Source organism: Rhamphochromis sp. 'chilingali', assembly GCF_963969265.1.
Source record: "Rhamphochromis sp. 'chilingali' genome assembly, chromosome: 19".
In the NCBI taxonomy this organism is placed as follows: domain Eukaryota; kingdom Metazoa; phylum Chordata; class Actinopteri; order Cichliformes; family Cichlidae; genus Rhamphochromis; species Rhamphochromis sp. 'chilingali'.
The window spans coordinates 25978025-26002271 of record NC_137946.1 but is presented as its reverse complement, the minus strand read 5'-3'; the positions used below and the strand labels follow the sequence as shown (position 1 = coordinate 26002271).

Below are 24247 nucleotides of genomic sequence, written 5' to 3'. Positions count from 1 at the left end.
GTGTTTAACTCGTTGGCCAGGTCTTTGTTTGCTTCAATAGTGGGTGGGGGGCGTCTGTAGCTGGTGATTTCCTGCAGGCCCCTCCACACTGACGCAGGGTCGTTGGCTGAGAGCCGTTCTTCCAGCTTCTGGGAGTAGATGCTTTTAGCTGCTTTGATCTCAAAGATGTTAAAGAGTTAGAGGGGTGACGCTGAGGTTGGTTTAGAGATGTAGAGAGGAAGGATAACAGATGTTTAATACGGAGCTGCCAGCCAGGAGGAAAAGAGGAAGACCAGAGAGCAGGTTTATGATGATGTGTAGATAAGGAAGACATTGCAGAGCGTTGGCACGACAGAGGAAGATGCTGGGGGGATGTTCAGATGATCTGCCGTGATGACCTTTAGATGTCAAAGATGAAGATGAGGAGAAAGAGGCAAATGTCACAGAAGTCACAGAAGCAGATGAAGAAGACAAAGAAGATAGAGACAAAGAGAGAGAAGCGATGATTTGTGTGTAAAAGACTTATACACACCTTTTTTTTTTGGCACATTTTTGTACGTACAAAAGTGTCACTATAAGCTTTGTATAGCAATAGGTTATGACATCAGCATGTACACATATACCTAATAAAGTGGTCAAGATGTGTTGCTGTTACTCTTCATTAAAGAGCAAATTCAAAAGTCTAAGGAGTAGATGTGATCATGTTAAAAGCTAACCAGTCAGCTGTAAAGCCCCGCTTTATATTCATCTTAAATTAGGGTGGTAGCCAGAAGTTTCCAGGGTGTCATTACGTACACTGGAATTTGTTTTTCCCCCTTGTCAAACATGGACATACCTCCTGAATGAATCATCCTTTGCTTTCTGTCTAGCATGGACAGTCTCCCTTTATTTGTGTATCACCTTCTGTACAGCGTCATGCAATTTAAAGTGCTAGTTTTGCCTTATTTTAAGATGAGTATTGAACTGAATATATTGGTCCTAATGTGGGTTTTGAAGTGTGTACAAATGCTGTTTTGCTGCTAGTGTTAGGAAAGTGCTCTATAATAACTGAGCTAAGCAGTAAAGTTTCCCTTATTTTTAGGTTTTGAGTGCCTTTGAAGATGTCTCCCTGCAGAGTATACTCAACAGAATCAAAGAAAAGCACAACTTGCAAGGAGCTAAAAAGGTGAGTTTTGGGTGTTTGGTCTCTTTTAGCACCAAAATCGATGAATGCAATCTTTGAACTTGTTTCATCTTTTGTCTTTCAGAAATTTTCCAGAAATGCTATGTTTGGAAACGTGTTTGGTGTTCTTGCCCTTCATCAGTCCAACCGCCTCTCTAAGGTAAGTTTTCTCACATTTTTAGCATACTTGGAAAAAATTTTGCTGCATTAAAGAGGAGAATGTGCCTGAGACAATATACTGAGGATGCCTGCAAATATTTAAGGGATACCAATCGTGTCATCATCATCACTTTCAGATCTTTGTGCGGTTGTAAATTTCACGAGAGATTTAAGATCCAGGTGACAGAGGAGATCCAGGACAGCTGATGCTCTGTCAAATACGTTGTGGTCTCTGAGCTCTCTGTCTTGTTTCTGTGCAGGAGCCGCAGGTGGTGTTGGGATGTGTGCAGCTCCTGCAGAGCCTCAGTCAGCACAAACAACACCTGAAGGACCTACCCACCAAGACCATGATGGACATCCTCGCTGAGGTGACAGCTGCAGCCTAGTTACTGCTACAAAAATAGTGTTTTTCAACTATTTTCAGGGGTTTTCTGACTCTAGTGTATGTCATCCTGTCCATCAGGTCCCTGAGGAGGTGTTTGAGGAGGTCCTCATGGGAGCCCTGCAGACTGACCTGGAATCTGCTTTCAGGACTCCGGAGCAGCTGCAGCTGCTGCTGGTAGCTCTGCAGCGCTTCCCACAAACCCTCAAACCCAAGAAACTGAAGAAGTTGCTGGGCTCCTCCACCATCATCAACGCTGACAACATACCCAAGTAAGAAGCTTTCACAAACACGCACATCTTCTGCTGCTGATCTGAATGTTCATTTTAGCTTGCACTGCTCTGTGCTGGCTACACTACTGTAAGTGCATCCTATAATTATGCACCACTTTCCCCTTCTGGATCTGCTAATCAGCAGCTTCTGACTGAACTGTCTAATCTGATGTCTGGCAGAATAACAGAAGTGTTGAAGACGGCAGCCCACGCTGTGAAGAAGGAGCGCATCCTCCCAGCAGTGGTCCTGGACCTCCTGAAGCTCTCTCTGAAGGAAGACAGCTTTGAGCTCTTCTGGAATAAAGCCATCACCGATGGCATGTTAAAGGAACAGCCGGGGCCAACTCAGTGAGTCCTGTCAGCTTTAGAGGGAGCCTGCAGCACGTTGAACAGTTAGCCCTTTAAAATGAAGTAATTAAATATTGTTATGCTCACTGGAAATGGTTTTATCAGATGTGAACTAACTGTGGTAGACAACTGAGTGCTGCACTAGATGAAACAGCACTTTTTTAATACCACTGACTTCGTTATCCTGTATCAGACGTAAGTGCAGACATCTTCATGTCAGGAATTTAGCATGAAAATTAATAACTCAGCAGTTTGTGTTGATTTTAAAGTCAAACTTGGAGCAGGAGGGTGTAGGATTTAATCTGCAACAGCAAATCTGACACTATATTGTCGCTGTGTTTAGTGCTCACTTTGCTGCTTTGCTTTAGTAACACTTGACAGAGGTGGAGAGAGAGCACACCTGTTTCTGCAGGATTTACTCTTCTTTTTTCTTTGATTTGTCCTGTTTATTATGTCATTGTGCTCAGCCCTTCTGCTGCTTTCCCATCTGTGTCCAGTTACATGAGCTTCCGTCTGCTGGGCAGCACCCTCCCTCTGCTGTCCACAGCCCAGCTGAAGGACGTCTTGTCTGGAGAGGTGATGATGAACTATGGGGAACACGTAGTGTCTGCTCAGGTCAGTGCCACCGTCTAGACTTGACTATAAAGAACAGCTTCCACTCTTCAATGTCATCTAATGGGACGAGCTAATAAAATCTGCACACTAGAGGAGATTGCTTGCAATGCTTTCTGCTACAAGACCTGCTAAAATGAGCCTAGTGTTACTGTACTTGTAGTAATTTGTGTAGTAAAATGTGCCATGCCTATAATTCATAAAGTGAAAATTTCCCAGCAAATGACCTACAGTCTTTCACCAAACACAGAGGTCATGTGATCATTTTACTTTAGTTGACACCAAGCAGCAATATCACTGGTTTGTAAAGCACTGTATCACTTCCAGCTTGTTGATGAGGGTTTCTTTCCTGCAGAATCAGTGCCAAGTCACCATGTTAAAGCCGTGCTCACACATATTAAAGCTAATGTAGGTCCGCTTCCATCTTTTCTCACTCTTAGAAACCGGACCGCTTCAAGCTGGCCCCTGAGATGGACGTCTTTGTGTCGGACTTCTTGGAAGGCTGTCGGGACTCAGACAAACAGCTGGCAGTGATGGTGGGTTTCTCCTCCCTCACCAACAGAGGCTACCCCGTGGTGCCGTCGGTGTGGAAGGTGGTGCAGCACCTTCAGCCTGCAGCTCTGCAGGGCTATGTGGAATGGCTTAAGGACATATTCCTGCAGCCTCAGCTGGACAAGCTGCTGGACATCAGTACTCACAAGAAGAAGGACAGCAAGGGAGGACAAGATCAGTGAGTGCATCTGCTGTTGTTTTTGCTAGATCGTGCAGAGAATGTGTGCTGAACAGGGCAAAAGAGGCACGGAAAGTGGATGAATGCAACTTGTTGATTATCTTTCCTCAGGAAGGAGGAATCTGTATTCCGCCTGAGGAAGTGGATTGTTTCCCGGCTCGCCTCCATCATTGACAACCACCAGGTGAAGAAGCAAGAGGATCTCATCATGGATGTGGCCAGGTAAGACTTGTTTGAGCGCTGTGAAGTTCTTTGTTTGATGAAGAGGAGGTTATTCACTAGTGTTTCTTTGTTTTTTTTCCCCAGGTTTGTCTTTTTCCATGCTTTCTTCAGCGCCAAGAAGGCCTCGGCCGACATCTCGGAGACAAAGACGAAGCTTTCTGTCCCAATCGACGATAAAACCAGAGCCGTGCTCGTTAATTCTTTCTTCGGGTGAGAATTGACATTTTCTCTGCAGCTTTTAAATATCACCCGCTGATGGCTGTACTTTATTTCTCTGATCTTTTTCTTCAAGAAAAATTGAGCTGTCATTCAGCTGTCTTCTGTTTTTCCGCTACCCAGACTTCTCCTGTCCATGCACCACATGCCGCTCACTGAGGACGCAACCGAAGGTGCAGCTGTCAGCCAAAAGCGGGTTCTGGGTGTGACGGCTGACGGCACCATGTGGATCTACCACCTGGTTCAGTACGCGCAAGCCCTGCTTAACCAGCCAAAACACGTCCAGAGCAGCCAGCCCTTCAGCCCTGAGCAGAGACAAGCCTGGGACAGGTAGGGAAGCTGGAATATGATGTAATCTTTACATTTAAAGGAGTTTTGCTTATTCACCTGTGCCATTTTTGATTTGTTTTCTTCCAGCATGCTGGAGTCTGTGGCAAACCTGAAGAAGAAGGCAAAGAAAAGCCAAACAGCAGAGAGCAGCGCGTTCCAGCAGCTCTTCCTATTGGTCGGCATGCACCTCTTCAAGGTACAGCATCCATCAGCTTGTTTACAGTTGGTTATTTGTACACATTAAACCTAAATTAGCTGAATAAGAGCAGCGTAGTAACACTTTTCTTCCCAAAGGCCCCTGAGGAGCTGCTGGACATCATGAAAGACCTGCAGAGCTGTATGGAGAAGGCTCAGGAGAAGAAGGCCAAAAAGAAAAAAGAAGGTCAGGCCTTGTGATAAAAAGCAGCAGCATCACGAAGCACATCTCTCATATATATAAAGAAATGCTTGAGCATTTTTGGCAATGCCAGGAGTTATGAGAAGGTCAACATTGTTTTCATGTCTGTGCTTACCTTCCCACTGCTTCCTACACTCGAAGCAGCAGGACACAGACAACCTCGCTATGCCCAAACTTTTGAAATATGCCTCACAGAAAATGAAAGTGAGCAGAACAACCTAGAAATCCAAACATATTTTAGCGTCATATTTGACGGTCTGTAAGCTGTACCTTTTTTTTAAGGTAAGACTGAACTTCCGTATTTAAGTATCAGTAATTACTCCCGTTTTTGATCAAATTAATCAACTAAATTAATTCATACTCCCTGTAGAAATGTCCATGCAGTTGGTGGAGACCAAAAGCGAAGCTAAAAGCAGATTATTCGGCATAATTTTGTTCACCTTCTGCAGAATTTCTTAATAATCGGCTTATTCCAATTAAAATTAAAAGAATTTTGTGTTCTTAGCTTATTGTGCTTTCTCTTAGGAAGCCAGAGAATGAATAAGCGAGTGCTGCTTTTAAGTGTATGAATGTGTTGGATGTTTTGAAATGCAGCCACAGAACAGGAGGAGCCCGAGTGGGTGGAGGTGATGGTGGACATCTTGTTGTCGCTGCTCTCCCAGCAGAGCAGACATATCAGACAGGTGTGCAAGACGGTCTTCTCCTCCATCTGCCCCCACGTTACTGCAGCCGCCCTCACCGCCATCTTAGATGTAAGTAACACATACGGGGTCATTATCGGGATTCCCTGTAGACACTCATGAAATTAACATAAGTCAGGTTATCAGTGTAATGTAACTTTAACCAGAGCCTTTTATTAGTTAAGTTTTTTTTCTGTTCTTCTTTCATCACATGACCTAAATATGGCCACTTCTTTGTCATGTGACAAAGATACACCAAGAGTGCTGTGGGGTTTCTGCGTTTTTCAGGGTTTCCTGATGACACTTTTGGTTCATTCCACATTAACTGAGCAAATGCTTCCAATCTGACCATCTCCAATTCCCCTGAAAAAAAATTTCCAGGGTGGTGATACACATCTTAATAGGAAAACTGCCAGATTGCAGCTTTCTACTGTTATTAGTTTGCTCATAAAACCCCCAAATCAAAACATGTGTTTGCGATGAAGTTAGTGTGTTTTCACGCCTTTTCTGTGGAACCATTTTCAAACAGCTATTTAACTGTAGCTATTTATTTATGTAATAGCTACGTAGAGAACTAGATAAGCAATGTTATTCTAATTTTAGGCCAGATATCTATTTTCGGCTTTGATTACACAGACCTGAAGAAGTAAAGCCATGGAGCAAATTTATTTTATGCCTTTATCTATAAACACAACAGATTTCTGATATTGGACGCTTTTTGTTTACGATTGTTTTGCACCTGTGCTATTGACCTGTGGAGGCTTTGGTTGCAGGTAAACAGCCTGTGTGAAGAGTAATGTGTTGGTTAGCCACGGCAATTTTTTATTTTTATTTTTTGTAAAATCTGCCTAAAATAATGAGTTTCCTGCTTAATTTTGCCAAACAGCCAAAAAAGGAATGCATCAGCGATTTCCGCACAAAGTCGGTGTTATTTGTAACAACAACATTTTGTGTAGGTTTTAGACCCAGAGAAGGATGACGAAGAGGACGCCGCTGTGGTTGTCGAAGATGACTCAAACGCAACACAAAAGAAGAAAACAAACGAGGAGGATGACGAGGAAGATGATGAGGAGATGGAGGTCAGTTGTTGTCAAACGCATTTTCTGTTATCAACCTTTTTCTGTCTTATGCACTGAATTCTACTCAAACATAAATTATTTATCTTTCACATGCCGATTGTTTCTATCTTTACGGTTACAGTTTATTCTTTTAGACACAAAATGTTGTTTATTTTAGTTATTCAGTTGTTTTTTTTTTTGTTTTTTTCAGGATGACAAATCTGATGAATCTGATGATGATGATGATGATGACGACGAGGATGACGATGACGACGACGAGGATGACGACTCTGAAGATGAAGCAATGGAGGAGGAGGAAGGGGAAGATGAGAAGATGGACGAGGAACCAGTGGACCAGAACTTCCGCATGGAGCTCATGAAGGTCCTCCAGCAGAAGAATGCTCTGGTGGGTGGTCAGGCTTTTCAGCTTGTCCGCTCCGATTTCAAATGAACTTTTAATACAAAGAGCCCACTAAGGCCGAGCAGAGGCTCATCACAGCAGCAGTGTTCATTAGGATTCACCAAAGTGTTCTGTGTAAAGACACCGTGGTCATTAAGTGCATTAATCTTTGTCATCCTGGGAGCAAATTTTATGTGCGTAAATAGAAAACGTGACCAAAATTAAAATTTCACAGCCGTTAAGTCAGCATCGTCCACAGTGCCGGCATGAAATCTACAAAAAAGCAAAATCCTGCAAATTAATATTCATCATACATCTTGTCATTAGTCCACCTCTCTCTTCATTAGAGATTAGGATGACGAGATTGTATTCCTCAGCACCACATTTTGGGCTGTATTTTGTAATGCCATCGTCATCCTTTAGCCTAAAGCAGGAAGATAAAATTGCAACAGAACGTCACCAGTAACTTGTTTAACAGCTAATTTTTAGAAAGATGCAATAAAAACTGAGCAAGTATTCTGTATTTTGTCTGCTGTTTAAGCTCTTTTAGCCCGACTTCAGTTGCAGCATAACTGCAAGCCTCTTTGCAACCCACCTCCCTCCCAGTTCCATTTATTAATTTTACTACATGTGTTTGAAGCTCAGCTAGAATAATTTAAGTTTAGGTGGAGCCTAACAGAAGATGTTTCACCTCAGAGACCTCAGGCTAGAGCTATAATTCAGTGCTTCAATGTCAAAGTAACACAGTTGTACTTCATATTCAGGCCACAGTGGAGGATGCCAGCAGTGATGAAGATCTGGATGATGAAGCCATGATGGAGCTGGATAAGAGTCTGTCAGCGCTGTTCTCAGAGCAGAAGAAAAAGCTCCAGGCCAAGAAGGATGAGAAGACAAAACTACAAAAGGAGAAGACGCTGGTCAGAGAGTTTAAGATCAAGGTAGCTTAAGCTCAGTCCTGTCAAACACATCTTTAACCCAGCACAGCATGACACTAAGAGGAGAGACGGCGAGAAGTAAAATACAGACCTTTCTCATCCCATTGTTTTGCTCTTGTAGGTGTTGGACCTGATTGAAGTGTTTGTGGCGCGGCAGGCTGGCAGCCCTCTCGTCCTCGGCTTGGTTGAGCCTCTGCTCGCCATTATCGAGCGAGGAATGAGCTCCGGCAGTGACCAGCAGGAGCAGGACTTCCTCCGCCGGACAGCAGACATATTCAGGTAAACACATGTGAGCTGTGGACTGAGCTGACTGTTAGTGTCATAATTAATTTTAAATCTTTGGTGTTGCGATTTATGTCTCATGTTTAATTTGAAATGTTCACGTCAGCGTTTTTATCCACTGGAGATCAACTACAAAACACTTTTGCTTGTATTACTTCATTTTATTTATTGCAATTTGTAAAATTTCAAGTTCAAAGCTGGTGATTTGAGTGTATTTGGAGAAACTGAGAGACAATTTATAAATCCATAGATGGCAGGAATTTCAGAGGATAATAGCTTATGTTCTTTCAACAGTGGCTATTGCTGCTTTTGAACGTTTAGTTTCTCTAACTGTATTAGATCTCTGACGTGGGCAGAGCAAATCAGTTTGGAGGAACAATTTTACAATAACAGACTTTATGAACATCAGTGGGGTAAATTTCAATTTAATCTGCTGAATTAGACAAAACAGATTTTCTCAAATTAATAAAATTTACTTTATTGCTCTGGGGTTTCAGATGGCTTCCAAACCCACCACCACACACAGAATTAATAGGGTGTGCATACATCCACTTCTTACCCTACCCTGCTAAGTAGTAGGTTGAAGGTTTCAGGTACCCAGCTTGTATCTAAAAGACAAGGTGATAGATTTTAACATGGCCCAAGCTCATGTCTTTGAATCTAAGTACTAAGTTCAGGTCAGTCAGGGTTTCAGCCCTCTGTGTGTTTGTCTTTGAACCCTGTTCTGAACTGACATGGCTGCTCGAGCCCTCCTGCAAAACTGCAGTTACAGCACTCATTGGATTGACCAATACTCAGATGGGAAAGTGATCTAAGGAGATATGTGGATTTACAGAAGTTGGGTAGGTCTTCTGGAGCCTTTTTTTTAAACTGTAGATTAAGTACAAGTTATTCTTATGTTTCACCAATTTGCCAACGTATGGAAGAAGATCCAAACTGCATCATCCTCAGATGAGAGGAAATTGGTTAGGATGTTCAGGAACGACCCAGGAAATGTTTTATGGTCAGATGAGATAAAGATCGAGCTGTTTGGCCAAAATGACAAGAGATATCTTTGGAGGAGTAAAGGTGAGGCTTTAGAAATCTACCACTGTACCAAGCATGGTGTAGGTCTGCTCTGTGGCTGTTTTGCTGCCAGTGTTACTGGAATGGTGGAGTAATGAAGGAGGACTAGCGGTACCTTAAAATTCAGTTTCACCTCAAATGAACAGCTGGGTTGAAACTCGAACACATTTGTGTGTTCCAACAAGGCAGTGCACCCAAAAACACATTAAAACTGGTTTTGGAATAAATAAAGCAGGCTAACATTAAGTTTCTCGAACAGCCTTCACTGGTTTTGTCAACTCGGCCACAAAGCCAGGAAACCGACAAAGGTGCATCTGGTTGATGCGCACCTCTCATCAAAGGGACATTGAACCACATATTTCTGGGTGTATGTATAAGTTTGACCAAATTAATCATATTAAATTCAAATTCCCTGTTGTTTTCGAAGTCATTAAAGATGTAGGCTGCACAATCATCTGAATAAAAAATAAAAACAGTTCAAAGGGGAAAAAATTGCCATGACGTTCATGCCCATGACGAGTACGTGTAAACTTCTGACCACAACTGTAAGTCAGATAAGCTGTTAAGAAAGTGGATGAATGGATGAGTAATGACAGCTTCCCCTGAGGTCCTCCTGAGTGTTTGATGTCTCTGTTTTTATAGGAACCACCTGTGCAGGTCCAAGGTTTACTGCAGGACTGCCGGTGACAGACAGGGGGAGCTCCATGACCTGCTGGAGAAGCTGGTCACCAAATCCCAGAAGCTGTCTGACTCCTCAGTCTCCCTTTACTACTTCAGGTACAGCAGTGATGTTTTTTTACGGAGCTGAAGAGAAGATGATGTGACACTACCGTATTTCTAAATGTGTGAGAAGAGTTATTTTTGCCTTAAGTGTGTTGTTTTCTCCCTGCAGTGCTTCTCTGTATGTGGTGAAAGTGCTGCGAGGAGCCCCTCCTGCTGAGACCACAGAGGAGCAGGCCGACGTATGTTCACACACAAGTACACAGACACACACACTAATTTCAGCCATCATGTTTACCTGCTTGCAGGGGGTTGCCTGTCTAGATCAGAATGTGTACGTTTTGTTTTTTTGTGTTTTTTCTTCCAGTTTTACCCAAAACAAGTCACATAAAGGACAGGACAGGCTTTCTTTTTTTCTTTTTTTTTGCTTGTAGGTCACACAGTTGGTCAGTAGACAGATGGTAATTAAACATTTACACAACAGGCAGGTACTGTTCTTATGTTTTCTCTCATGTTGTGCTCAGCTGTGCACCAGATTCCAGGTCTGTTTCTGGACTTTACTGGGTTAGAGGAGTGTCCTGGATAACTCGGCCCCCTTTTGACCAGATTATTCTCTCGTCCTTGAACGAACTTTTGTCCTTACTCACTTCTTAGTATTTTCTGTTTTTCTCAACTTTTAAGATAAGAAGATAAGAATAAACTTTATTTTCCCACGTGGGAAAATTTTTTTTTGGACAAACAGTGCTAAACATAGCAGCATTCCCACAATAAATCCCATAATATGACACCAGCAAACATTCGATTACACGATGATGTGGCTCCAGAGCTTTTAAATTGGGCTAAGTCCTATTTAAAAGTGCAATAGATGCTGGGAGGAAAGAGAGCTTATAGCGGTTTGTTTTATAGCCGCTTGCTTTGTACTGTTTCCCTGAGGGTAATAGCTCGTGCCGTGAAAAAGGATACAGGAGGGATCATTAACCATTTTATGCGCCTGATGAATGACAATTTTTGTTCCTATGTTGTCTGGAAACATTTGTTTCCTGTGATTTTCATGGCAGTTTTTACCAGTTCAGTTTTAATTTTACTGTAAATAAGCCATACCAGCCATTACTATTTAGGATGTACTAAAGTTAGCATTAATGTAGAAAGTTTTCTTCTTCTACTTGTTTGCCCGTCTGTGGTCCAGTTTTGAGTTACTTTCAGTTTCCTCGATTCTCCATTTTTTACTTGCTTTCTCGGCCAGTGGGGCACTCTTTCCTCTTGCCACTTCCACAGTTACTGCTTTTATTCTACCATCCATTATTTCAGCTACCTTAGGGAATCTACTGATAGCTACAGAGAAGACGAAAGCACTTTTCTTCTTCCTGTTTTGGTTGTGCAGTCAAGCCTTAATTATCCCAAGAGAGCTAATACCCAGCAGGAGAAAAGCACGAACATGAGCCCTACAGAAAGCCAATATTAATGCCAGCGCTGTCTGTGCTAACTGTAGCGATGACATCATGAAATCAGTGACTGCTTGATAACAATGTTAAATCCAAACAACTTGTCTATATTGATTTTAATTAAGAAAATGATCTGTTAATAATGAAATGAGTCCTGTGAATCCTCAGTTTAATGACAGGCTGATTGGTGGTGGTGTGGTGGTGGGGGGCATTCACCAGATGTTCCATGCACGTCGCCAGCGTTGCGTGATGCTGCTGCTGTCAGATGTTTTCATAAGACTTGTTATTAAAAGTGTATTGACAAAGATTCCTTAAATAAGCTTCTGTTCCAGCAGACAGTTTGGGATTTGTTTGTCCCAGTTTTGACATATCTGTCTCTTCACGCCTCCACACCAGTGAGTGGATGTTCTTTTTCCACAAATAGTGTTACCGTTAATCTGTTTGGGGTTTTTTTGCCTTTTATTTTAAATAATGGCTCTTCTCTCTTCAAATATTCAAGCAGACACGACAGTAGTCAAGTTTCAATCTAAATGATGTGCAAATATCTGTTAAAACATGCAAATGAAAGTGTGTTTCTGTTTGTTTGTGCCTGTACACTGAAATACTGCTGGTCCTAATTCTAACATCCTCAGCACTCAGAACTCGGGGGGGGGGCACCTCTGTTCTCTGTTCTCTGTGTTTTGATTTTTTTTTTTTTTCTGACATCATTTTATACACCACATTTTTCACCTCACAACTTTTTCCTCACATTTATACCCAAAGTGAAAATTATAGTTGTTCTTAGCAACTAATTAAGAAAAGAAATTAATTACCTACTAACTAACTAACTACTAACTAATCACCTTTTCTAAAGCACTCAGAAAATAGTCTTAATTGAAGCCATTAATCACATTTTTTATTAAACAAATATTATTTTGCTGAGTGTGGCTAATGTTAGCCGCGGTAGCACTGGCAGATTTCTTTTCTTGCAGATTTCCCTCCACAGACCTGTGCACAATGTAGTTACTCATATTCAAGTAGGCAGCCTACGCACAGCTGCTCATAATCAAGATCAAAGTACTGCAAAGCTGCTTCAGTTAGTCGTGCTGTCATGTCTTTAAGTCTTGCTTGCATACAAATTCCTGTAATGGAGAGAGGTGTCTGGCGGCAAGTGGCTACATGAAACAGTTGACTGCTTTTCATTAGATGCACCTGGACAACTGCTAGGATCAGAGTGGGGGGGGGAGAAAGGCAGTTTAAGTGACTTTGAATGTGGCATCATTGTGGGTATGAGTATTCCACAAACTGCTGATCTGCTGGGATTTTCCCACATACCCATCTTATTGATTGCCTTATTTATGTCAATAGATCAGGGGGAAATGGCCAGAGTACTTCAAGCTGATAGTAAGGCAGCTGTAACTCAAATAACCACTCGTTACAACCTAGATATGCAGAAGAGCATCTCTGATACTGCAGCAGAAGACCACACCAGGAGCTTCTCTCTTCAGCTGCTAACTGAGGCTAATATTCGCACTGCCTTACCTAAATTAGGCAATCAAAGATTAGAAAAAAGTTGCCTGGTCTGATGAGTCTGGATTTCTGATGCAGCATTAATTTCAAACTTGTTTCTTGAACTCAGTGAGTTCACTGTACTCGGCTGACAAATATTGAACAACTGTGTGATGCTCTCATATCAAAACGACTAAAATGTAATGTTTCCAGCACCTTGTTTGATCTACGCCATGAAGAATTAAAGCAGTGCTCAAAGCAAAAGGAGCTCCAACCCTGTACTAGAAAGTGTTTGTAGTAGCACGAGTAGCAGCGATCGTCTACTTGAATAATCGCATGCTTTCCCAGTAAAAACACAAATGGCTAACTGGAATCCAGCCATGACTAATTTTATTATTTAGGCTTGTTCTTTTTGCTTTAAATTAGCATCTGAACCCCGATGTCTGCTGTTTGCTATTTGATGTGTGCAGCTGAAGTTCATGGGTAATGTCGACGTGGATCGGGTCTCCACTATCTTCAGAGATGCTCTGTGCTCCTTCATGAGCCGGAGGAAGAGCCCACTCACTGCTCAGATGTTCATCGACTTATTCGTCAGATTCCCCGTGAGTAAAAACGCACACCTCCGTCCGAGTGCAGCCGCTCGCCTCTGAAGCAGTAACTGACACTTGTGTGTTATTTGCAGGTTTTATGCGTGAAACTGTTGGACACAGCAGTGCAGAACATCACATCTGGAGTCAGAGAACATCAGCAGGTAAAAAGTTTTAAACCCCCCAATTTTGTTTGTTTTGTTTTTTGTTTTTGTTGTTTACTATAGGAACAGTTAAGCAGCCTAATCCTAAATGACAAACATGAAAGAGTTCTCTTCTCCCATCATGCCATGGGAATAAAACTGAAAGATGATATCATTTACTAACTGATTGAGAACTTAAGATCATCTTCACTTTGGGAAAACTCCCACATGAGCAAGTTAAACAATTAGAGCACATATGGCTCATATGGTGCTGTCTGCTAGAGTAAAGTTTCAAATAAAGCTGTGATGCCCAGTCCTCGGTTGGTGTGTCACTCTGAATAAGTAGACCTGTTCATGAGTTTGGATCCTTGACTTATTGTACCATATGGTGTTTCAATATTAAAACATAGCACTGGTGATATTCTGTATTTATTATATTGTCAACAGATTCCATAAAAGCAATAAAGTCAACTGTTTTTAGTAGCTCCCTGCTTTTCCTCCTTTAATGAGATATAAAACTAAAAAATAGCTCACAAATATTTATAATAAATAAAGACTGAAACAGCTGGGAGCAAACTGCACTTTTTTGGCAAGCATTAATTTACATTTATCGCTCTACTAAGTATTTACAGCAGCAGGACAGCATGTCCATGCACATTAACAAGCATGTGACATCACAAATCATTTTAATACACCGACAGACTCTATACCATATAGGGTTTACTTGCTTTATAATAAATGTATTGCTGGTTTTGCTCCTAGAGTATCACCAGAGTTATCCTTTAAAGAGTTTCCTTTAAGGATAAGAGAAGTATAGTGACAATGTAGCTGTAAAACAGTGATTTAACTAGAAAATGACATAAGCGTAACCTTACTTTTATATAGGAATATATCCAGAATACAATCAGCTGGCAACCAGTTGAGTCAGGCCCCTATTGCAAACGGACTCACTGCAGACAAGTTGCACTCATCAGTGGAGACTGCCAACATGCTGCCATCAATCAGTCAATCTGTCTGCATTTATATGAGACGCCAGCAGTTATGTGAGAAATTAGCTGCATGTTTTTTTGTTTTTTTTGTCCCGTGTTCTGTCTTTTACCCCCAACCGATCACGGCAGATGGCCGCCCGTCCCTGAGCCCGCTTCTGACGGAGGTTTCTTCCTGTTAAAAGGGACTTTTTCCTTCCCACTGTCGACAAGTTGTTGCTCCAAGGGGGGTCTCTCAGTATGATTTTAGGGTCTCTACCTTGCAATATAAAGCCCCTTGAGGCAACTGTTGATCTGATTTGGCACTATTTAAAAACAGTTGAACTGAATTGAAAGTTATTTTGTTAAACTTCACCAGTCTGTCTGCATCAGACTGCAATTGTTTGGAGACAGATTATCTCCCACCAAGCAACCAGCGCAGTCGCCCTGCAATCCAAATTTGTCCCCCAGAAGTTGACGGTGTTGCACGCTTGACCTTTGATGACCAGTTGGTTGCCGCAAAGTACTTGCAGTCATTTTCCAACAGGAAAAAAATTCAAGCAACTGAGCCATCATCCAAATTTATGCATTTTACTTATTTGTCATGTCAAAATGTTTTTTTTTTCCATTAACACATTTTTTTTAGAACAACAATAACAAAGTAATCGAAAGAGAAACACAACAGCAATCTGCTTTTGTTCATCAACTTACTGTCTGCATCCTAAGAGATTAAAAAAAACAAACAAACCAAAAAACAACAACCTCAGACTTAATGTTATTTGCTGGCAATTTTTCCCATTTACACACCTTTGTCCACTCCTGTTTTCATTTCATTCATTCGTTTATTTGTTCATTTTCAGGCACAACAAATACCTATATTGAACATAAAATACAAAAAACAAAAATTGCCTGAAAAAGGAGTGGGACGAAGAAAACTTATTAAATCCCACCCCTATACTCACTCATCAACAAAAAAAACAATAAACTTCCCGCAGCTACGCCCATCATTGCATACAGACCCATCAACAGCCCCGGGCACATACAAGCATCTAAGCGGCAGCTCGCAAACAACAATTAGAGCCTTCATAACTGAATACAGAATATATAAATTATAAATTGCATTACCACAGGTAACAGGCAATAATAACTACAAGTAACAAACACACATACATATACATACATATATATCTACACACACAAGTACATATATGTACATACATACGCACACTTTTTTTATTTTTTATTTTATTTTGGAATCCATACCAGCAATGGTAAGAGGACAGACATTATAGAGCACACTAAAAACCATCATTGAGTATACTGTGACCAGACCAACTGTTTGTAGAGAAATTTAAATCTATGAATATTTTTGCATTGTTTCAGTTGTAAACTCAGACTGTTCCAGATTTTCACACCACATACAGACACACAAAAGCCTTTACGGGTTGTTCGAGTTCTGGGTAATTTGAATTCTCCAAAGCCTCTCACATTATAAACCTTTTTTCGAATTTCAAATCTAGTTTGTAAATTTGCCGGTAAAAGTTTAGTAAAAGCTTTATACAAAATTATGGATGTATTGTAATTAACCAGATCCTGGAATTTAAGTAACTTTGCCCGAAGAAAGAGTTTGTGAGTATGATCTAGATAACCAGCCTTGTGAATAATACATTTCTCAGAAATGTGTTTCTGTGGCGTCTGACACATTTAAAATAAACTAAAAAACATTTCAGCATGTTTATTCTTATCTCGAAATGAGATGAGGTGAGATTTTTCTGTTAGCATTGTGTCTGAGCTGCCTTTTATTCCATGGACACATTATAAAAAATCATAAATGCTAATTTTTGATTAAAGTGCTCAATTTAACTTTAAATTCTTTGTCTTACTTGCTTCATTTTGTGTGTGTGTGTGTGTGTGTGTGTGTGTGTGTGTGTGTGTGTGTGTGTGTGTGTGTGTTCAGGGTCAAGCGTGTGTGTTGGTGTTGCGGGCGATGCAAAGCAGGGAGGTTCAGCAGCAGCTGAGCGGCCCTCAGTGGACCGAGCTCTGCGAGAAGGTCAAAGGTCAGCTGGCAGCGGTGAGTCAACACACCTCTGCATTATAGCCAGTGCTCAGGTGGTAGAGCGAGTTATCCACTAATCACACAGATAGCGATTTGATCTTCTGCCCCTCACATGACAAAGCCTCCCCAGGCAAGACACTGAACCCGATGGCAGGCCTTTTCCCTCATTTAAATTCTGTAAACCTCTGCTTGTGGAACTGATTGAGTCATTTTTCCTTGAGTATAGCAGCATGAGGCCATAGCTGCACATCATGTCCTCACTGTAAGTAGAGGCATTCATACACCAGCATGCTTCAGGCTTGTTCGCATTTTTATTATATTATTCCAGAAGGTTTATGAGATTGCATCGTCCTGTGATAAATGATGATTAGAGCCGCTGCTCTTCTCGCTGTCCTCTGTGTGTCCTCCAGAGAGTGGAGGGTGAAGACATGCCTAATTGCATGCTTCTGCAGGTCTTCTGCAAATAACCCCACCTCCTGTCTTTTTCCTCCCAGACCAAACGACACGACCAGCTGTACTACTTTAGAAACTTAGTCGTGAAAAAAAGTGTTTTCAAAGAAATTGCACATAAATCCTAGCTTTTCTCTTCCATCAAGAATTATTTATCATATAATAACAATATTTCAAAAATGCAGGTGTAGGCTTTCATTTATCCAACTCAGCTGTTCCTCTGTTTTAATATTTATAAGTAATGTTTAAACATTTATGGTAATATGTAATGGAACATGATATAGTTGTACTCAAATATAAGTGTCTATTAAATTAAAAACCTCTGCAATCTGTTCTTGGAGGCTTTTATTTTGATAGATAGTAAAGTACTGGAGCAAACATTAAAATGTCCTTTTAGCTGTTTACATTTACATTATAATGTGTTTTAAATAGGGGTGGGCGGTATAAACGGTATACGGTAGAAACGATATAAATTTGGCCAACGGTAGAGATTTTGACTATACCGCTCTACCGCGATAGAGCATGTTGATGGTGTCATCATCAAGCTGCGCCTGTTTTGGTCGAAAGCATTGCAGCGGCTACAAACAACATCGTCTGCAAATTATGCCGGGCGGCAGTAATAGCAAAGAGACGAAGCACTTTTGGAATATGGGGAAAGCCGAAACCTGAGCTTCCTCCACTTCCCTACCATTGATTCATTAATGCTGAATTCTCTCGCAGCTGCTCTATTCCTGTGTTGGTGCAGTATATTAATGACTAACCTCGTATTGTGGATGGATTATCTCAGTTGTTTTCCTAACTGAAGTTTGGTCCGTTTGTAGCATCCTGACATGTGATTGCATTTGTCCCTAACCACCAGAAACCCTCACGTTAACTTTCATCGAGTGGAAAAATATTAGCGCTCATCCTCCAGCTTCACTGTGCTAATGTTATGCTAACATAGCTGTGTCGCTAGCGATCACGTAGCACATCATTATAAACCAGCTAGCCCAACTTCACTAACCTTACAAACGTCACTGCTGTTTAGTTTCCTGTCTTCATTTATGTTGGAAGTGATAGCAGAGCTGTATGTTTGAATTTTTTCAGAAATCTCTCAGTCAGAACATGCTATATCATACTTAGGTAACTAGCGAAATTAGCGAGCTAACTTCCTGCTAGCTTCTAACTCCTTTAAGTGTAATAAATTCTGTTTTTATGGATGCCTGGATGTTAAACTTCATAGTTACACCTGGTAAAGCAGCAATGCTGATCGTTTTATTAAAGATGAAAGAATTTAGACAATTTTTTTTAACTGTCAGTGATGCTGCAGTGTTCGTTTGACTTTGGGAGTTTAGGACCCAGATTACTCCGAGATTTATGAGCGCCTTAGTCCGACAAATACGGCAATAATGACGGCCCCCTTGCATGTTCTACAAAAAAATGTGTCTGACGGACAAATTCCAATTTCACATCACTGAAGTGGCACCATTTTTACAAACTAATTCTGGTTCATCAGTTTCACTCAATGATCCGCTTTCTCCCTTCTCATTCTCCGTTGCCGTCATGCTTTTTCGGCCGTGTGCGTATGAAAACGAAGGCACTGGCACTCGCCTTTTACCCACATTCTATCGCGATATTCCATTTTCTTATCGTTGCCTAACATTGTACCGGTATTACCATGTTATAATATGGCCCAGCCCTAACTGGTAGCATGAGAAGGTCCCCGCTCACCTTCCAGTTCCACCTCCATCTGTATGAAGGGATAGGCAGTGACATGTAGCCAGACTGAGTGTAGCAGAAGTGTTCAGTGCCACAGAAAGCAGCTGTCCAGATGAAGTCAGGTCAAAATGTTTTCGAGTTGTTTCATCTAATTCAGATTGATTCCCTTTATGTCCTCAGATGTCAGTTATAGATCTGATTTTTAAAGGCCAGATGGACTCAAAGAAAATCTTGAGCAGAATGTATCGTTTATTCAATGCACAGCTCACCAGTGTAGTATCTTTAAATTAAATAGGAAACTGGGGAAAACATCCCAGATTCAATTTGGCAAAAAAAAAAAAAAAGTCATAAAGAGGATATATACGTCTTCAGCATGCCTTTGACACGCAGTAATGGAGTTTAAGGTTGCACATGGTCTTTATTGGTCAGGTTATCAGAAATGCAGATAGACCTGGATGCTACGTGTGACGAATGCAGATGGGCCAGAGCTGCACTGTTACATATGTTGGCTATGTACAAAGCTACATAGATCCCATTAGATATCTCTCTTACTGTGAGCGTGTTATGAATGTGATGTCTTCTCTGTTTTCTTTCTAGATGAAAAGGACTCTTTGTCTCTAACATTTGGCCATTAGAGACGTTATGTGTCATATTCATTTAGAAAAGATCAGATTCACCATTAGACGATCTGCTGGGAAATTATATCCTACCATTTATATCCTTTGTTGGAGGTATTGCAGCGGCTATTATTAACACGCAACCACAATGTCGTTATTGTACGTGAGGTTTGCAACAAAATGACCACTTATTTTTATATATTACTCGATGACGTCTGATTATGTTTATATCCTTCATCTGGTACTCTAAGGGGGAGGTGGGGGGAGGTTTGAGATGCAGTTGGTTTCTATAGTCTGTACTGTGTTTTGTTGTGGCAGAAATGGAATAAAAAGACAGTTTAGAGTTGAGAAACTAAAGAGAGAACTTAAAGTGGAGCTATTATGTTTTCCCCTCTATTTCTGCCCTATATAATGGTAGATACTCCTATTAATCATGGCTGGAGTTCAAATACTGAAGCCATGTGCAAGTGAGCCAAATACTCACTTTCAGACTGGGGTTTTTTTTTCCCACTATTGGATCCAAGAGAGTGGATCTAATATAAAATGGTCCTCTCAGGTACACCGCTCTGATTGTGAGCAGCCCCTTCATTCATCATTATCTGAAAGGAAAAAGGTCCCAGAGTATAGTGTATATATGTGATTAGCTCATGTTTTAAATAAACACAGGAGACATGGTTAAGATAATGCTGACTGATTAGGTTCATCTTCACCTACCAAGAGGTTTAAATCAGCGGCCATAAACAGTAGTTACATAATGGGCCAAGCTGTCAAATCAGAAGCAAATGAAAACAGCAGGATCAGGCGTTAAGGCCAACATGGACATGAGTCTAATCCCATTATCATCATCTTTCTAGAGTCTTCGACAAGTTGGTCATGCTGAGAGCAAGGTGGTGAAGGAGAAGGCGGTGAAAACTCTGGAGCTCTGCCAGTTTATAGTCAAGCACGTTCACCAGCAGGTAGGTTTGCATGGAGTGTTGAGATGAGAAGAAGCAGGTAAAGTGTTTCCAGTTTCTGACTCTGTTGCATGCTATGTGTAGAAGCTGTCTGTGGATTTGGAGCCCCTCCAGCAGGTCCTGCAGTCCCTGACCAGCGTGATTGCTTTCAAGAAGACCGGCAAGCTGGAAGACACCTACTGGGCTGTGATGAAACACTTTGGAGTAACGTGAGTTATTTCGGCATCTCTGAAATGAAGAGCTATAGAGGTGATTCTTGTGCAGAAATCAGATTAAAGGAAGAAATCAGGTTTGTGCAAAGTCCTTGTGTCCGTGCAGCAAGTGAGTAATCAGATTTCCTCGCCCACACACACCAGTTTGGTGCCAGGGGTCGCTTATTTTAACTCGTATTAATGAAGCTCAATGTAAGGGTATGTTCTCGATCCTCGTTTCTTCTGTTAAATGCTACGCATGGGTGCCAGGAGCTCACAAGTATAAATCACACCATGCTTGGGTGCATATTGTAATCCTCAGGCTTTTACTTAATAGCTGCCAACCCCCAAGAAGGACTCAGTGGGAAAGATCGGTGCACTAAGTCGTATTTCTGGAGTTTTTTAATGTTTGCAGACTTTCTCAACCTGTAATACTGACACGTATTAAACAGCACAGATTCATTCAGTGGCAGAGATTTTTTTTTAATGATGGACATCCTTGCGATGATTTTGCTTCTGCACTGATTATAGGAGTTCTGATTTATGGGTCGTCTTGTTGATAAATGGCAAAAATCTTCCCTTGTTTAAGATGAACTGATAACATTTTGGTGTTTGAAGGTCTAGCTGACTGTAACCTCACAAAACCTTTCTGCAAACCATCGTTTCCTTTCATATGCTGATTACTTTAAAGTTTCGGGGATCCAACTTTTTCAATTTGGATCCTCATATTGATAGCTCAGCTTATCTACCGATGACCGAGTACTGATCCGGCATCAAATAAAGGCTCAAATAACAGTTGCTTTCCTGACTTTAAAACAAAAGTCAAAGCGGCTTTCAGCTACTCCATTATTCACAAATGGTCGTCACAGCGGGTAGCTCTGCATGTTTGATTTGACACTGAATTTGCACCAGATGCTCTTCCTGATGTGACCCCCCCCCACCTACTATCTCTGTTGGGAGATAAATGCATGAAAGTGTAAAAATAATGCATGCATGCATGTATGCATTATTATTCACCAAATGTATCTTGACTCCTGAGTATCTCCTGCATTCTGCTCTTAATCATGGTTGCAGTAGTTCTCTTCCTTATTGTGTGGAGTGGAGCAGACATGAAACAAGTCGCTTTACACTTAAGACAGCAGGATAAGGAAAGCAGTGTGGTATGCTTCCTCCAAGCTATGTTAGCTCTCCTTCTATCAGCCAGCAGCCACTGCTGCTGAATAGTAAGCACAGCAAATAACACTGAAATAAATGGATCATGTTGCTAGCCATCCACAATCTAAATTTCTGAGTCTGTATAAGATTGATATTCAGTTCAAATGCCCAGATTGGAAAAGATGGTAAAGTAAAAACTCATATTCATTTATTAATATACCCCAGTATCGTTTGATGTGATTTAAAGCTCTATTTTCAAATGTCTTTAAAGGCATTTGAAGGTACAAATGTTTTATTTGATAGCATAAAAAATGAGAATGACCAGCATTATTGGAAAAAAAAGGAAAGAACAAAACACTTTTACACAGAGACGGGGAGAGAGAAATCACTTTTCCACTTTCAGATGATGAGCATACGCATTTCTCTCTGCCATTATGAAACCCTTTGACTGAGTAATAGAAACACTATTTCCTGTCTGAGCGATAAGACACTATTCTTTTCTACACCTTGAGCCAAGTATCCACTTTTTTTCTTTTTTTTCTTTTTGCTCAAAGGGAATATCCAGTATTGATTAAATAAACCTCCATCTGTTCTATATCTCCTCGGGTTTTTCTGGATGTAAAAAAGCCAGCCTGTGATGGTATTTAATATCCAAAGATCCAATCTAGGACAAAGAAGTTGAGCCTTTCTTTTGTGTGCTGCAGGTATAAATGACTTGCTGTAATTTCTGCTAGAATAAAATGTAAAAATAAATGGGAAGTCATAACTAGGAAGGATTTTGAAGTGTTAGTAGTAGCAGCATTTTATCAAGGACGAATGTTAAGTGTCTTCTCGTTCTTTGGATTAGATTGTTCTGAATTTTGTTCATGTCCATTAGAAGTTCCTGCCTCAGTTCCATAATCCTCACATACTGAGTAAAGGACATTTAAAGGACAAACTGTTCTGAAGTTTTAGGTTTGGGGTAGTTAATCTGTGTTTTAATAGAGTTTCAAATTGATTGATGATTCAGTTTTCGGTGCTTTGATTACGATGCTCAGGAGGTAGAGCAGTTTGACTGCAAATCGGAGGATCAGTGGTTCGATCCCTGGGTACTCCAGCCCACACCTCAAGGTGTCTTAAAGAAAGATGCCGAATGTTGCACTCCATAAATTCATTAGCATACTTAATGTGTGTTTATGTAGTGCTTTTCTAGTCCTGCTGACGACAGTTTAAACAACGAGTCACATTTAACCGTAGATTCATACAGCACTTTATTTACATAAACAAATTATTTCTTGACCACAGCAGTTGTTTTTTAAAAATAAAATCTGTCATGTTGACCTTGTGTGTGTTGCAGGAAACCTAAAGCTGAAAAAACGAAGCCTGAGAAGGAGACAGAACAAGAGTCGGGCCCCGCAAAGAAGAAGGGTTTTCTGCCAGAAACCAAAAAACGTAAGAAGCGCAATAAGCCTGTTTTGGAGCCGGCAGCAGGCAACACGGCCTCCACAGATAAACCAGGGACGGAGAAAGGACAAGGCAAAAAGAAGCAAGACAAGAAAAATAAACAGAAACGACCCAATGGTGGCGCGACAGCATCACAGCCCAACCCAGCCAAAAAGAGTAAAACGGAGTCTGAGAGCAAAGCAGCCAAGAAGAAGAAGAAGCCCAAACAGAAGAAAGAGGGAGGAGGGCAGATGTAATGTGGAGACTCCTATTTAAATGGACACAGAAACGTTTTTGTAATTTCCTTTGAAGACGCTTTGTTTTCGTCTTTCTCTGGTTCTCACATCTTTCTATGTCAAATTACGAGGCTTTTAATGTGTGGGAAGTGAATTAAGAAAGACTATATTTTTCCCAGTATATGACTGCTGTTATGAGAAAAATAAATGTGATGTTTCCTCCTGGAAGTTAATCAACTTGGCCTCCACTTCAGAACAGTTATGTAGTTTTGTTATTCAGGTATGTAAAATGTTAAAAAGAAACAGCAAGGACTTGTGTGAAAAACATGAAAGCATGGATCCATCATGCATTGGATCAAAAGTTCAGGCTTGAGGTGTTGGTGTAATGTTTTTGGAGCTCCTGATTACTGGCTGAGCTACAAACCAATTGTATACTGGAAAGTCATGGGCTTATGAAATAATCTTAAACCTGTAAAATTTTTATAAAAGTATGTTGAGAATGCAATTTTGACATCTCATTGCCTTTTTTTCATTAATATGATGAGGTTGTTGGCAAATGGTTAACTCATCCTACTCTTATGGACCCCCACTGTCATTACTTTGGACACACTTTTGTGGCCAGCTCGTCTCTTTTAGCTCTGTTTTGGGTTTGCTGTTCCACAAAGTTGGGCTCTTTTGCTGCATTTCTGTTTGGTGCAGAGCAGGTAGTGTGCAGCAGATTTTCAGGCTTAAACAAAAAAAAAAAAAAAAAGACTTTGAGAACAAAAACTAAACAGCAGGATACTAATAAATCTTGAGGCTTATCACTACAATTTAGCCCTTTCACAGAGTAATGTAATGTAGAGATAAAGAATCAGCATTATGGTAATGTTCTGATTTTCTTCTGGCATCAAAA

General features: G+C 40.9%; 1 protein-coding gene across 1 annotated transcript in view; it reads left to right on the top strand.

Annotated features, from left to right (window-relative positions):
* The window catches only part of mybbp1a (MYB binding protein (P160) 1a), a 27188-nt gene extending 3331 nt beyond the window's left edge, over positions 1-23857 (top strand). Inside the window, exons 3-27 of the mRNA XM_080866864.1 lie at positions 1061-1144; positions 1227-1301; positions 1561-1668; positions 1764-1954; positions 2135-2302; positions 2800-2917; positions 3355-3644; positions 3756-3866; positions 3951-4076; positions 4206-4412; positions 4500-4608; positions 4707-4794; positions 5404-5561; positions 6446-6568; positions 6759-6953; positions 7712-7885; positions 8004-8161; positions 9872-10006; positions 10122-10191; positions 13350-13481; positions 13562-13630; positions 16532-16645; positions 20250-20351; positions 20433-20557; positions 23031-23857. Of these exons, the coding sequence (XP_080722990.1) occupies positions 1061-1144; positions 1227-1301; positions 1561-1668; positions 1764-1954; positions 2135-2302; positions 2800-2917; positions 3355-3644; positions 3756-3866; positions 3951-4076; positions 4206-4412; positions 4500-4608; positions 4707-4794; positions 5404-5561; positions 6446-6568; positions 6759-6953; positions 7712-7885; positions 8004-8161; positions 9872-10006; positions 10122-10191; positions 13350-13481; positions 13562-13630; positions 16532-16645; positions 20250-20351; positions 20433-20557; positions 23031-23373 (3573 nt within the window). The 3' untranslated portion in view covers positions 23374-23857. The remainder of the gene's footprint in view (positions 1-1060; positions 1145-1226; positions 1302-1560; positions 1669-1763; positions 1955-2134; positions 2303-2799; positions 2918-3354; positions 3645-3755; positions 3867-3950; positions 4077-4205; positions 4413-4499; positions 4609-4706; positions 4795-5403; positions 5562-6445; positions 6569-6758; positions 6954-7711; positions 7886-8003; positions 8162-9871; positions 10007-10121; positions 10192-13349; positions 13482-13561; positions 13631-16531; positions 16646-20249; positions 20352-20432; positions 20558-23030) is intronic.
* Positions 23858-24247: the final 390 nt, after the last annotated feature.